Below are 15,686 nucleotides of genomic sequence, written 5' to 3'. Positions count from 1 at the left end.
TCGGGGGGAGGCCTCTCCTCCCCTGCTTTCCCTTGTTGTCCAACTCTTCTTTCCTGTCCATGCATCTGTGTTTTCACTAAAGTGTCTGTGTGCTAGAGCCATACAAACCCTTTGTTGGATCTTTGTCAGGGTTGCATTACATTTATAAATTAATTTAGGGAAAATTGATCTCTTTATGATGTTGATTGTCTTTTCCTGAAATAGAGGTGTTTCTCCATTGGTTCAAGTCTATTTTTGTGGCGTTTAGGAATGTTTTAAATTTTCTCTCATTGATTTTTCACATTTCTTATTGAGCTTATTGCTAAGTATTTGACCTTCTTTGTTTTTAGTTTCATTAGGGTACTCCCCACCATTATGTCTGCTAGCTCTGCACTTCAGGTGCATTAGCCACGAGTCACGTGTCATCACTGAACACTGGAAATAAGGCTGCTCCAAATTGATGGGTCTTGTAGTAAAAACATACACTGGATTTTGAAAACCTTGTATGAGGTTTTAAAAAATTTTAAATGTCTCAGTATAAATCTTTTACTGGTTACACGTAGAAATGATCATCTTTTGGCAATGTTTAACTGAATAAAATATATATTACTAAAATTAATTTTACCTATTTTTTTTTTATTTTTTTAATGTGGCTACCAGAAAATCTTAAATTATATCTGTGGCTCACATCATCTTTCTGTTGGCTAGTACTGCTCTCACGGGTTATTTGTGTTTGAAGTCTACTGATATCTGTATATTAACTTTATATCTGCTAACTTACCGAATTATTTTTGATGCTCTGGGGTTTTCCAGGTATTCTGTCGTATTTGTGCAAATAGAGAAAGCCTTTTCTCTTTTTATTCCAACTTTTCCAATTCTTTCACTCCAAGATTGAGAATGATGCAATCATTTCAAATGATTGCATCATTCTCAATCTTAACAGAAAGATCTGGTCCAATTAAAAGTAACATTCTGGCTTAGGATAAGGTTTACGTATTTTATCATCTTAAGAAAATATGCGACAAGTCCTGCTCTTATTAAGTGTTTTTATTGGGAATGAGTGTTGTATTTTGCCAAAGGTTTTCTAGTGTCTCTGAAGAGAAACATAATTTTTCTTCTTATATTTGTTACATTTTTGGATTTTCTAATACTGAGGCAGGCTTGGATTCCTGAAATAAAGTCCACTTGCTTGTAGTGTATTGTATTCTTTAGTTTTGGTTTCTGTTTCCTAATATTTTATATAGCATTTTTATATCAATAAGAGCTATGGGTCTGTAACTTGTTTTTTCCTGATGCCTATATTAGGTTTGGGTATTAATATTATTACCTCATAAGGAGGTTTAAAGAATCAGGATTTTCATTTTCAGTGTTGTAGAACAATTCACCCTGCATTGAGACTGTCTAGGTTTTCAGGGTTTGAGAGAAATCTGTGCAACACTCTGGGCCTGGTATTTTTTTTATGGGAGAGTTCCTTAACAATTTTCTCTCTTTGCTGAGAAAGAAATGGAAATTGGTCTATTTGGTATTTTTTTTTTCCAGTGGGGTTAATTTTAGTAAACTATGTTTCCATAATAAATTCTTTTAGCTAGATTTTCAAACTTATTTACATAGATGTCTGAAACTACGTAATTTTTAAAAATGTATTTTTCAGTGCCTGTCTTCCTCATCATTTCTTATTTTGTATATTTGTGTTTTCTCCCCATTTCTGTTTCATTCTGCTAGTTAATAGCTTCTCTTTTATTCAGGGGGCGCCTGGCTGGCTCAGTGGGTGAAGCATGTGACTCTTGATCATGGTGGGGTCATGAGTTCAAGTCCCAAGTTGGGTGTGAGAAATAATTTGTCTATTTTGTTAAGATTAAAAAAAAAAAAGGCTCTTTATTTATTGAAGAGGTTTACTGTGGCTCTTTCTAATACCTCATCAATTTCTGCTTTTATCTTTATTTTCTCCTGTGCTTTCTTTTACTTTGCTTTATTTTCTTTTTCTTTTGTTTATTTTCTAAATTTTTGATTTAGAAATTTAGTTCATTTGTTTTCATTCCACTATTTTTATTGATCAAAGTATTTCCCACTTCAGATTTTCCTGTGATCATTCCTTTAAATATATCTCATAGTCTGATAATATTTCTATTGGCATTTTGCTTTGTTTTACGAAACTCAAGAGTTTCTTCATTTTTGTCCCCACATTGCTCAGTAGTTTAAAAAGGTGGCTTTCAGGTTTCCAAGACTTGTTTTTTGTTTTCTTAAGATTGTATTTATTTGAGAGAAAGAGAGCACGAGCAAGTGAAGGAGCAAAGGGAGAGGGAGAAGCAGGCTCCCTGCTGAGCAAGGAGCCCCCAAGTAGGCTCAAGCCTAGGGCCCTGGGATCATGACCCGAGTCACAGGTAGATACTTCACTGACTGAGCCATGTAGGTACCCTTGGGAGAGCCTTTTATATGTTAATAATTTATAGATTTTCTGCATTGCAATCAGAGAATATTGTTTGTAATATTTCAGCTTTATAGAAATCACTGATACTTTTTTTGTGACCACCTTTTGTGACTGCTCCATATACTTTCAGATAAAAGTATGATTTTTTTTGTTATCATGGTGAAAATTGAAAAAAATATATCTCCATGATGTACTTATGAATAATATTTAAGGTTAGCTTTTCTCTTTCCTTCCTGGTTTTTTGTCCTCTTGACCTGTCTTCTATTATTTATTATTATGAATTTCTGTGTTTTTTTGACTCTTGCAGTTTTGCTTTATAAAGGTGGTGTTTGTATTTGGTGCACATTCCTAACTTTAATATCTACTTAGTGAATTATGGGTTTTAGTACTAAAAAATGTCCTTTCATTGTGTTTTTGTGCTTTTGCCTTGAATTCTACTTTGTCTGAGATGGTGATCACTGCCCCTTCTCTCTCCATGTTTCCATTTGCGTGGTGGGGCACCTCTCTTCTCATCCCTTTCTGAATCACTCAGCTTTAGCTTGTTCTCTGATTTCAGACAGCACAAATCTTGAATCTTGTTTTGTGAGCCAAATGGAAAATTTCATCTATAGGTGAATTTGAGCCCATTCCCATTTATTACTACTATGTGCTTTGTCTCAAGTCCAACAACATTTTATAATTACTCTGTGTATTTTATATTTGCTGTTTCTTTTTCTCTGTGGTGTGTTTTCTTAGCTTTTATTTTTGAAAATCACTGGGGTTTAGGAAACTTGGCAGTCTTGCCTGAGTGCATTCCTCTACCCTCATACTTGTGTTGCCCCATCCTTGGTTTCCCTGCTTACCTTCCACAGTGGACTGCAAGGCAGGTCCTCTGACACCCACTTACTTGCCTGGACGATGGTCCGGGAACTGATTCTGTTCTTTCCACCACCACTCCCCTGGCAGTCCCTTCTTTTCCCGTTTTCCAGCTGCATTATTTCTGCTGTTGGACACACAGTGTTCATAAGTCTCCAGCTGATTACATTCCGTGTTTGTGCTGGTCCTCCTGTGGGCTGTTCCCTATCCTCCTCTGGCTGAGTGAGGCTCACCCTTGGGCGCATGCCCTCAAGTAGGGGTACAGAATCCTCTGAGCTCTGGCAAAGAAGGATGTTGCCTATAGTCTTAATGATGTACACACAGCCACAGCCTGGCTGGCTGTGAAACCTTCGGGTCACACTTTCCACTCTAGTTAACATAGCTTTTTTGTGAAAAATGTCTTCCTGGTACTGAATCTGCTTATGTTTCTCTTTTTTCTTATATCAAGATGTTCTGTCCTGATTATTAGTTCTACTTAGAAGAAAAGAGTATTAGAAATTGCATTTAGAAGACAGCTTTTCCAGCAGACATGCCTGCTCTGTTTGCTTTTGTGCTTGTTCCTCTTATAGAACTATAATGGGAACGCTGTTGATCAGAAATTCACTTTCCTACATCTTCACTTTCATTACTTCTTTAAACATTCCTACCCCTTCCTCACACTCCAGCATTTCTTTGAACAGGGCCTCAGCAAGTCTAGTTGGCAGCCAAGCAAGGTCTGCAAGTAGACATCTAGATGGAGGCCCAATTGGAACAGTTTTAGTGGCTGGAAAGGAACAGATTGGGCCGTGGAAGCAGGACAGTTGTGACTGGATGTGTTAGGAGGGTGACTCCGTGTTGGCCGGGTTGGGCAGGATGGAAGCTGAGACCAAGGAGCCTAACTGGGAGGGTGGTGAAGGCCAACAAGAACTTGCTTGGCATGTAGAAGGTATGATGTGAGTGTAAGGTGGGGCAAGAGGGTCACTGTCAGAAAAGGAGCACTTTTGCCCATATTGGGAGTCAGATGCCTGAAAGCACATGTACAGAGGAGGTGCCTATATGGACGCAGAACTCAGGAGAGCAGTCTGGGGCAAGGGTGGAAGTTTGATGGTCCCTGTGGAAGGAGGGATGGGATGTGGGGAGCAGAGGAGGAAAGCTGACCCCACAGGGAGCTTTGGGTGCCAGCAGAAGGTGGGCTGAAGGGGCTGTGGTCATGCAAGTCCCTACAGGGAAGCTCTCCACTGACATTTCTGTGAGCTTCCAGATGTGAAGACATTGGCCTGGTGGTATAAGTCAGCAAAAATGTTACCTGCTCTTATAGAGGTGAACCATGTCTTATGCTACTGTGCAAGTACCCCGGTGATAGGGGAAAAAGCGTGGCCTTGTTTTTTTAAGATGACAAAAAAAAAAATGATCCTTGCTAAAGTCTACAGGGAAGTGGAGGCTCTGTATCATGGGGCTGGGTACTGTGTCTGCACCACCAGCCCTCATAGCAGCGGTATGCACTGATGTCGCCTCTGGCGCACAGGGCTCAGTGCCCAGGAAGTGCCCAGCATTGCACAGGTGCCAGACAGGGCGGGTGGAGAAGAAACAAGAAGTTGAACCCCTCAAACTTGCTGAGATTCTAGGAGATGGAATGATCATGAATCATGAGTCTCCCTGCCATCCTGCCTGTGTTTCAAAGAGAGTGATGTAACTATTTTTTTATTGGAACATCCTGAAAAGTTTTTGATGATGTCTCTGGGATATTGCATGTATACACGGAGCGCCTGGGAGCGCCATCTTCCTATAGAGCTTGATATCTGGGTCCTGGGTAGTCAGTCATGTCCTCTTGGTGCAAGGGACAGCATTCTCCCCCTCATAAGGCTGCCTTCTGAGCAGCTTCTGTTTACCAGCATGCCCCACTCTTTCCCTCCCTCCAGTAGGGACTTAGGACGGACTGGGCTTGCAAGCACCTTAGGTTTCCAGGAATCTTCTCAGGGGCTCTCCCATCATGGAAACATGTCAAGTAAAGACCAGTCTCTTGGGGAATCCAGGTGCCAGCAAGTGGATCTCTTCTAGTGGGACCTGAAGCCACAGTTGCTTTGCTCAGCAAACATGTGAGTTCCATAATTTCCAGGTTGAACCTGATGTTCACAAGCACAGGAGAGACATCTCTCCTCCTTTGGTTGTTTGTAAAATCTCATTTTAGAAAAAGTTTCAGTTTTGAAGTTCTTAAAATTAAGTAAAGCCAGGTAATTTGTTCTCTTATAATCTGACTTGCTTCTTTTCTTTCATTTTACAGATGATGTCTTTCTGCCTAAAGATATTGACCTAGACAGTGTGGATATGGATGAGACAGAAAGGGAAGTGGAATATTTCAAAAGGTAAATATTAGGGCTATGTGTCTGAAGTAATGATGGTTTCATGGCTGCTGTACATGACCCTCATGACCCTCCCATAGTGTTGAAGAGTTTCTTGGACACGAGAGCTGTCAGCTGGCCAAGGAGCCTGGCTACTCAGTAGCATCCCAGCCTGTGAAAGCCTGCCCCGCATGTCTCCGCCCCAGCACTGGCACACATACGGGCCTCCTCACTCACCCTTGTACCCAGTCACTGCTCTCTTCACCTGTGTGTGAAGACTGGTTTAGGACCATTTCTCTCAAAGTGCTCCAGACCAGCAGCATCACGTGGGCACGCAGCCACCACCACCCCCCTCCCCCAGGACCTGCCAAATCAGACATCTGTATTCTCACAAGCATCCCTGGTGATCCTCATGTGTGCTGACATTGGAACACACTGATACGGCATGCTTTTAAGGAGAAAAATGACATTTTAGATATTTGCTCAGTTTTCCTGATAAGCAGGAAATGTATTCTATACATTATTTTTTTGTTTTTTGTTTTTTTTTTTATACATTAGAATACAATGTATTCTATAGTATTTTATCTACTTTGTGAATTATAGCAAGTGAGTTTTGTTTTCAGGTTTCTTCTTTAACTTGTTTGTTTTAGATAATACACAGAAGAAACAGTTTGCGGTGCAAAAAGTCATGAACTCATATCTGAAATGGTATAGAGGTGTCTGGGGGCTCTGTCAGTTTAGCATCTGACTTTTGATCTCCGCTCAGGTCTTGATCTCGGGCTTGGGGGTTCGAGCCCTGTGTTGGGCTCCATGCCCAGCGTGGAGCCTACTTAAAAAAATAAAAGACAAAAATAAATGAAATACTGTAGAATTCTAAATGATTCTGGAAATCATATTTATTATATAATTTATATATGTGTACATGTATGTATATATCTCATCTTAATAGGCAGAGTAAAGCATTTACTAAAGTTGGACACCCGTTCATAATAAAAACTCTTAAATAGGACTAGATGGGCACATCCTTAACATAATAAAAGGTATCCATAAAATAGAATAAATAAATGCCATACTTAGAGTGAAACATTAAAAGCTGTCCCTTGAGATTAAAAAAGAAAAAAGATAAGGATGCCCATTATAAACAACTTTTGTTTATGAAGGTGTAAGAAGAATCAAAAGGGATGAGAATCAGAAGGAAGACAGAATTATCTTTTCTCAGGTGACATGAGAGAGAGAGTGTGTGTAGTGTGTGTGTGTGTGTGTGTGTGTGTGTGTGTGTGTACAAAGTCTGAAAAAATCCTGTAGGGAAATCACTTGAGTTACTAAGACAGTTTGCCCTGGAGCTGGATTCTGGGAGCAGGGGATAGAATAAGAGCATTTCATGCGTAAAGGCAGAACTTTGAGGGATATTTTTCCAAGGTAGACCTGTGGGACTCCTGTGCTCTAAATTCATGCCTGGCCTTATAAACAGAGATTCTCAGACACCCAGAACCTGGGGAAATCAAACATCTAGAAATGAAAAATACAGTGTTGAAAAGGAAGATGTTAGTAGATATATGATAAATAGGTTAGACACTGCTGAAGAGGGAATTAGTGAACGGGAAGAACAATCTGAAAGATGCACCCAGATACAGGAGAATGGAGAAGAGGAGAGAGGTTCAGAGACATGGAGGAGAGACCAAGTCTGACATGGTGTACCTGGGACCCCTGGGAGAAGGTGGACATTCCAGAGAAGTTCTGTTGGAAGAGGAAACAGTACCTGGGGATTTTGCAGAACTAATGAGAAATCCAGAAGCACAACATATACCAGTGGAATAAACAAACCAAAGTCCGTTCTTCAGCATAGCCAGTGTGAAACCAGAAGACCATGGAGTGATATTTACAGGTTTGGGAGAAAGTTTTCAGTCTGTTAACTACATATCCCACAAACTTACTCTTTTCCATAATAAAGAAAAACTGTAGGAACTTGCTACAAAGAGGTCTGTGTAAAAAAAAAAAAAAAAAAAAAAAAATCTTGAAGCAAAAAGGAGATTGATCTCAGTCTGATTTGCAAGAAGGAAAGAGAGAAAACAGCCTTATAAATGTCATTAAATAAAACATTTTCTTTGTAACAAGACAGTAATGTCCAATTGACATTATATCTGAAAGAACTGCTGTATTGAACAGGAGTGTGTAAGCTAAGTATGAGATGGGGCTGATACCCTCAGGTCCTTTTCTTATTGAGGTATTTAGCAGTTAAGTATTTAATATTCAGACCTCAAGCTAAATGGACATGATACAGTTTTACAGCAAGCATTAAAAGAATAGAAGTAGGATATATAAATTGCTAATCTGTAGAAGGAAAAAAGCAGAACTCCAAAAAGGGAAAAAAAACAAACATGTAAATAAAGTACAGCAAACGAATTTTAAAAACACAAGAGACAGAATCTCAGTTTTATCAGCAACCATAACAGACCAAAAAAAAGTGCCAGATGTTGTTAACAGTCTTAAATATATACGTATGCACATGCACGCACACACATGCCATTTACAAGAACATACCTAAAGTACAATGAATAGAAAAGTGGAAGTAAAGAGGGAAAGGAAGTTGTTGTATAGTTAAGTTATTATTAAACAGAATATGGCTTAATATAAGGGACAGAAAGATTGCTACATAGTGTTTAAAGGTTCAACACGTGAGGAAGATGTAGAAATTTTATTTATTTTTTTTTATTTTTTATTTTTTTTAGAAATTTTAAACTAGGTACTTAATGGAATAGCCTCAAAATACAAACAGGAAAATTGTTTGGGCTCCATAGAGAGTCAAATCCACCCTCTTTGGAGGGCATCTCAGACTATTTCTCTGCGTGGCTGCTTGCTTGAATAGCGCACACATCCACAGGGCTGTGGATGATGAGCAGAGCTTGGCCAGCAAGGAATACAGATGAAAGTGCCTCCAAGGGGATCCCTGGGTGGCTCAGCGGTTTAGCGCCTGCCTTTGGCTCAGGGCGTGATCCTGGAGATCCAGGATCGAGTTCCACGTCGAGCTCCCTGCATGGAGCCTGCTTCTCCCTCTGCCTGTGTGTCTGCCTCTCTCTCTCTCTCTCCTCTGTGTGTGTGTGTGTGTCATGAATAAATAAATAAAATATTAAAAAAAAAAAAAAGAAAGAAAGAAAGTGCCTCCAGGGAACAGAGTGTCTGTGTTCTTGGCAGACAAGGCGCTCAGAAGTAGAGCAGGTACTGGGCTGCAGAAAAAAAGCTTAGAAGTTTCAGATAATGCCCTGTGGAAAAAAAAAAAAAAAAAAGAAGTTTCAGATAATGCATGTGTATAATTGTGTTCTCTGACCACACCACATTTAAGTAGGAAGTTGACAATTTTAAGTCCTTAAATATTTGGAAATTGGAAAGTACATGCACTAATGGGTTTAATAAGAAACCACAGTAGACATTTAAAAATATGTGAAACTACGGAAAACATTGTATGTGAAAACCTGTGGGATGTGGACACGGTTTACTCTCGAGCGCTCTTTCAGTGAAGCCTTAAAGCTGCCAAGTGAGTTTTTAAAAACCTGAAAATTAATGAGTTACAGATGTCATTCGAGAAACTAGGGAATAAACCCAAAGAAAGTAAAAGAACATAATACGGGCAGCCCCGGTGGCGCAGCGGTTTAGCACCGCCTGCAGCCCAGGGCGTGATCCTGGAGACCCTGGATCAAGTTCCACGTCAGGCTCTCTGTATGATGCCTGCTTCTCCCTCTGCCTGTGTCTCTGCCTCTCTCTCTCTGTCTCTATGAATAAATAAATAATAAAAAAAATCTTTAAAAAAAAGACATAATACATAAAAGCAATAATAAAACAGAAAATATCAACAAAGCCAGACTTTGACTCTGAAAATATTAATTAAATAAACCTTTGAGAGACTGGTCAAGAAAAATAGGGGAAAAGATACAATATAATAATCAGCTGGGAGAGAACCAGGATGTTGACAGTTATCAAAGTTGGACCATGGCTGCGCCCACATCATCATACTGCTTTGGTGTGGGTTCGACACCTTCTGTAATGAAAGGGCGTCTTTAATGTTATGACTGTGTAAGTGAAAAGGTGGGCCGAGCTACAGGCACTGCAATGATTCAAATAGAACAGAACACTGGGAACAACTTCACAGTTAATTTTAAAACTAACACAAAATCACACTAATAACAAAACAGCCTGAATGATCCAGTAACCATCAAAGAAATCAGGAGTTACAAGTAATCCTACTGAAATACTACATCTGACATTTGTGCAGAGAATTCTCCCAAAACTTCAAAGAAATAATCCAGCCTTGTACCTGATTCTACCAGAGAACTGAAAGGAAGAGATAGCACAGGGCCCCCACTTCATTTTATGAGAGAAGGAAGATTTTCATACCAAAATCTGCTAAAAGCAGCCAGACAACATGAAAAATCACAGATCTCTTTCAGTCATGAATACTAATTGGATGAAATCAAGAAATAATTTCACATTCCAAATCCAACAGTATTTTAAAAAGCAGCATATGACCAAACTGTTGTACCCCAGGAACGAAAGCAAGGAGCATTTAGTATCAGGAAATCCACAAGTGCTCTTTGCTAAATTGATTTATTAAAGCAGAGCCATATGATCATTTCCATAGGTTCAGAAAAAACATTTGAAACATTTGATAGAATGTTAGCATTCAATTAATTTTTTAAAAATTGCAAACTAGTAGTAGAAGAAAATATCCTTAACCTGAAAAGGAGATTTACCAAAAGAGAGAAGAGAAGAGAGGTCTACATGAAACATTTTCTAAAACAGGAAACATGGACACATGTACAAAAACAAAGATGCTTTCCTTAAATCATCCTTCCTAGGTAGCATAATAAGAGAAACGCTTGAGTGGAAAGCATGAAATAAAATTCCATTTTATAGGTGAACTAATTGTCTACAAAGGGAATTACAAAAGAATTTAGCAAGAAATAGAATTTAGTAAAGGGCCTGGCTGTAGGATCAGTGTACAAAAGTTAGTTTCTCTACACCATCCATAATCTGAAAATATAGTTTAAATAAAGACAGTATTTATAATAGCACCAGAATCTGTGCAGTCTCCATGAATAAATCTTAACATAAGTTGCCCACAACTGATGTATAAAAGGTAGTGAAGCATGAGTGAAGAGCATTGAAGACCTAGAATACATCCTATGTTCATTGATAGGAAAAGTGAATATCATAAAGCCATCTCACCTCCCTAAATTTATCTGTAGATTTTATTTTTTTTAATTTATTTATTTATGATAGACATAGAGAGGCAGAGACACAGGAGGAGGGAGAAGCAGGCTCCATGCCGGGAACCCAACACGGGACTTGATCCCGGGACTCCAGGATCGCGCCCTGGGCCAAAGGCAGGCGCCAAATCGCTGAGCCACCCAGGGATCCCCTATCTGTAGATTTTAAAACCCAAGAAGGATTCTATAAAATTGAGTGTTTTTCAAACACTTTAGGGTGGAAACGTGATACAGTCACACACAGAATGCTGTATACAGCAGCAGCAAGGAATGAACTACAGCAGTCTGCAACATGGTTCTTACAAAATAAATAGTAGGGCAGCCTGGGTGGCTCAGCGGTTTAGCGCCGCCTTCAGCCCAGGGCGTGATCCTGGAGACCCGGGATCAAGTCCCACGTCAGGCTTCCTGCGTGGGGCCTGCTTCTCCCTCTGCTTGTGTCTCTGCCTCTCTCACTCTCTGTCTCGCATGAATAAATAAATAAAATCTTTTAAAAAAAAAAGAATAGTAGGCAAAAGGCAGAACATGAGAATATACACAATACATTATATAAAGTTCAGTTTAGATGCAACTAAAGTATATTTAAATTCTTTTTACTTAAATTCAATTATTAACATATTTTATTGGTTTCAGAGGTAGAGGTCAGTGATTCATCAGCCTGTAGTACACCTAATAGTCATGACATCACGTGCCCTCCTTAATGCCCATCACCCAGTTACCCTGTCCCCTCTACCTCTTTCCCCTCTGGGGACCCTCAGTTTGTTTCCTGTGATTAAGCCTCTCTTATGGTTTGTCTCCCTCTCTGATATCTTGTTTTATTTTTCCCTCTCTTCCCCTGTGATCCTCTGTTTTGTTTCTTAAATTCCACATCTGATTGAAATCATATAATTGTCTTTCTTTGACTTATTTTGCTTAGCATAATACCCTCTAGTTCCATCCACATGATTATAAATGGTAAAATTTCTTTTTCTTTTTTTTTTTTTTTTTTTTGATCGCTGAGTAATAGCCCATTGTCTGTATACGCCACATCTTTATCTATTCATCTGTCAGTGGACTTCTGGGTTCTTTCCATTAAATGTACACCATTCAATCCACCAGCTCCACCCCTGGCTGTCTGCCTTCGAGAAGGGCATGTAACCACACAAAGATTTGTACATGAATGTTTCCAGAAGTTTTATTTGTAATAGCCAAAAACAGGACAACTCAGGTATCCAGAACAGATGAGCAAATAAACTGTGCTCTGTCCATCCAGTGGACACTACTCAGTGGTGGAAAGCATACTCCTGATCATACACCATAGACGGATCTCAGGCCAGACAAGAGGTCCATACTGCAAAGTACCATGTACATGAGATTCCAGAAAATACAAATGCACAAAATACAAATAGTGACAGACAACAGATTGCTGTTTGCCTAGGGCTGGGGCAGCAAGGAGATGACAACAAACGGGCCTGGGGAAAAGAGGGGTTCCTGGAAGTGTTCTGTGTCTTGATTGAGGGGATAGTTACCCAGATGTATATGTTTGTCAGCACTATGAACTCTATAGTAACTGCTATTTATCATAGATAAATTATACTTCAGTATAATTTAAGTAAAGTAGATCATTCAGGGATACTAAACAATACATTGGTGTTAAGACTGTAAAGAAAAGTAAGGAAATTATCAACATAAAAAGCCAGAATAGTGATTAGTTGTCCCACGGCTCGATGCTGTGATCCAGTGTTTGCCTTAAAGTTTTCCTGTATCATGCACATCTGTTTACTCTTCTGTATGTGTATTATGTTCACCAAATAAATTTATAAAGGGTTGATCTGACCCTCCTAGAATAGAAAGAACTGGGATTCCTTTTTCTACCTGTTACAAAGACTTAGTCATAATTATGAAAACATTGTGATATTCATGCAGACTTCGGAGCCCAGAAACAGACTATACAAACACTGAGCTTTGGTTTATGACAAAAGGCAGGCAGATCACTGTGGAAATAAAGGTGTGTTCATAGATGGAGCTGTGAAAGTTGACATAAGAAAAACTTTTAAATTGGATCTTCACCTCGCATCATATTTAAAGGTCAGCTCTGGACAAGTTAAGATTCTCAGTGTCAAAAGCAAACCTTTTAATTTGGAATGTAGGGGGATATCTTTTTGACATCAGAGTGGGGAAAGAGTTCTTACAAACACCAACCATAAAATAAAAAGTTGTTAAATGACATTAAAATCAACAGCTCTTTAAAGTGAGACTGTATCTGCAGCACGTCACCAAGGGTGCATATCAGGATATAGAAATACTCAGAATAGGAAAAGACACGCAGTGCCGGGTGGGCTGTCACGTGAATCATGTGGCCAGGGAGTTGCAGAGACGCTTCCTCCTGTCCGACTCAAGCTTTGAAGTCCCGCATGGGTGCACATGTAGGCCACTCAGGCAGAACCACGTGAGCGGCACCCACGGGTCAGTCCCATGGGGTGAGCTCTCACACCTTGGAAATGACCACACTATGGCCTCATGGAGGAATTGCACAACATGATGTGGATTGAACGCGGTAAGAAAGACATACATGATGATTCTGTTCCTGTAAGTTTGGAAGTAAGCACAGGCAGACGTTGTTGAGCTGTGAGATCATCAGTCTGATGGTCCCAGACACCAGGGTGTGGGCTCCCCTGGGAGAGGACAGCAAAGGGCCATGGGGTTGGCAGGGTCGAGCTTCTTGCCCTGGGTTGGAGTGTGGTTACTCATGTACATGTGCTCTGTCCATGGAATGTGGTGCATAGCTGACCACGCAGAGGCCTGATGGGCAGGTGGCAGCGGGGTGTCAGGTGCAGGGGAGCCGGGCACACGGTGTGGGGAGGAGGCGGCAGAGCTGGTGACCATGGCCTCTGTGCTGGCCCGTTGGAGGCCTTGCTTCAGTTGGCTTGGAGACACCTGTGAGCGTGGAGAGGAGCAGGGGGCTCCTGCTGGAACAAGAGGAGACGGTGGAGTCGGAAAGGCAACACTACTAGGGCTTGGGTTTTGACCAGCTGTGGCCAGGAAAAGAGAGGTTGGATTCTGGGAGGTGGTGTGGTGCTTGGTGGCAGGGGGGACGGGTGATGCAGGGGGACACAACTCCGTCCACCTCAGACCGCCGGGTGAGCAGCGCCAGAAATTGCAGGCGGTCAGGTTAACCACTGTGTAAATGAATCCATTCAGTTTCTGGTGGTGTGTCAGCAGTAACCATTTTCAGGCTTAATTCCAGTTTCTGTGACGCAAATGAGATGTGGACAGGTGAGAACGTCAGAAATTCTGCAGAGTAAAGGTCTTTGAGAGAAAATGTTCCTCATTTAATTCAGAGTCGGCCATTGTTGCCTGGGAAGCAGGTGTTTTTGCAAGCACTGTTGGGCGTGCAGGTCTGGCCCTGAGGCCCGAGGGCACTCCTCTGCGCCTGCTGGGCCTGAGCGCCAGGAGCTGATGGCAGGCAGTGCTGTGACCAAGTCTCACTATGAAAAGTCCCATTCATAGTGCATGCACTCATGCGTTTGTGGGCAAATGAGGGGAGGTGGGATCTCTGTGGCTTGACACATGGAGAGGGCAGGGTGGTTGCACATTCTCAGATGGGCTCTTCCAGAAACTTACCTTGGGCAGCTTTCCTGGAGGACAGCAGAGGACATTGAGGGCACTGGCCAGGGTCCTGAAGGAGGGGCATGCCCTCCCCAGGGCCCTTCCCCACTCTGAAGGGTGGCCAGGCAGCCTGGGGTGGAGGGGATCTTGATGCTGGGTCTGGCACACTGAGTCCCCCTCCCCCAACTCCCAGTCCCCAGGAGTAGGCTAGGCTTTGCCAGCACCTACTCAGGAGTAGGCTGTTTCCTTCCATGACTGTTGGGCTCTTTGTCTCCACAGATTCTGTTTGGATTCCGCTCGACAGACCCGGCAAAGACTGTCCATCAACTGGTCCAATTTTAGCTTGAAAAAAGCCACTTTTGCTGCCCACTGAATGAGGACCGCCTGAAGAGGAGTGCGCGGGAGGTGGGCCAGGCCCCGGAGCTGTTGTGCTTGCCCAGGGCTGTGCCGGGTGGGCCGCCGCACCTGAGACCCCCCCAGACCGAGAACTTGCAGCTCGGCCCGCATCGGTAGCTCGTGTGCGTGTAGTCTGTGAGTGAGGCGTCGATCGCAGTGCTGTGCTGTCGGATTGGAACAGTGGCTCCCGCCAGTTCTCCACCACGTGGCCAGAGACGGGTTTCATCATCCACGTGGCTTGTTGCCTCTGCATCTCGCCCCGTCCTGTCATCTGTCCCCGCCGGGGGCACTGCCGTCACTCAGCTCTCGTGTGTCCTGCGTCCCCCTGAGGCGGGCTGGGCGGGCAGGCGCGCTTCGTTCTCCTCCACAATCTACTGTTTAAGAGTGTACACGTTGCGCTGTTTGTGTCTGACCCCCTGACTTGTAGCCAGCTTGTGTAAGATCCCTTGCAGAATGAGAAAGTTCAAAACAAAACCCCACCCAGTACTCACACCATCAAGTCTGTTAGAGAGTGTACGACTGTATTAACACGGAGGCCTGCCTGGCTACTTTTTTAACATATTGTTAAGTAATATTAAAATCATGTCTTTCTTTTTGAAAGATGGAATACATTAGTACAGCAGAAGACCTCGTCTGGTTGCTTTCTGCTGGGGGTGGTGGCGGATTGGGGGAGTGGGGGGCAGGGCACATGGGGGGAGGCAGTGCCCTCCCAGGGGCCCCTGGGCACCAGCCCTGGAGCATCTCCCGGGTCACCCCTGGCAACAGTTTCAGGGTCCTGGCGCCCCCACTCTCCATGCAGTGGTGTATGGGGGGGCCTCCCATGCACCAGGCAGGGCCCAGCCCTGGGACAGCCCAGCCAGATAC

The 15,686-nt window shown here is 42.2% G+C and overlaps 1 protein-coding gene across 4 annotated transcripts in view; it reads left to right on the top strand.

Moving 5' to 3' along the window:
• The window catches only part of FAM193A (family with sequence similarity 193 member A), a 161,903-nt gene extending 146,456 nt beyond the window's left edge, over positions 1-15,447 (top strand). For all 4 annotated transcript variants that reach the window (XM_077876131.1, XM_077876127.1, XM_077876130.1 and 1 more), the window contains 2 exons: positions 5,523-5,604; positions 14,706-15,447. In XM_077876131.1, the coding sequence (XP_077732257.1) occupies positions 5,523-5,604; positions 14,706-14,799 (176 nt within the window). In that variant the 3' untranslated portion in view covers positions 14,800-15,447. The remainder of the gene's footprint in view (positions 1-5,522; positions 5,605-14,705) is intronic.
• The last annotated feature ends 239 nt before the right edge of the window (positions 15,448-15,686 follow it).

This window comes from Canis aureus, chromosome 2, assembly GCF_053574225.1.
Source record: "Canis aureus isolate CA01 chromosome 2, VMU_Caureus_v.1.0, whole genome shotgun sequence".
In the NCBI taxonomy this organism is placed as follows: domain Eukaryota; kingdom Metazoa; phylum Chordata; class Mammalia; order Carnivora; family Canidae; genus Canis; species Canis aureus.
This window is presented reverse-complemented; position numbering and strand designations above follow the sequence as displayed.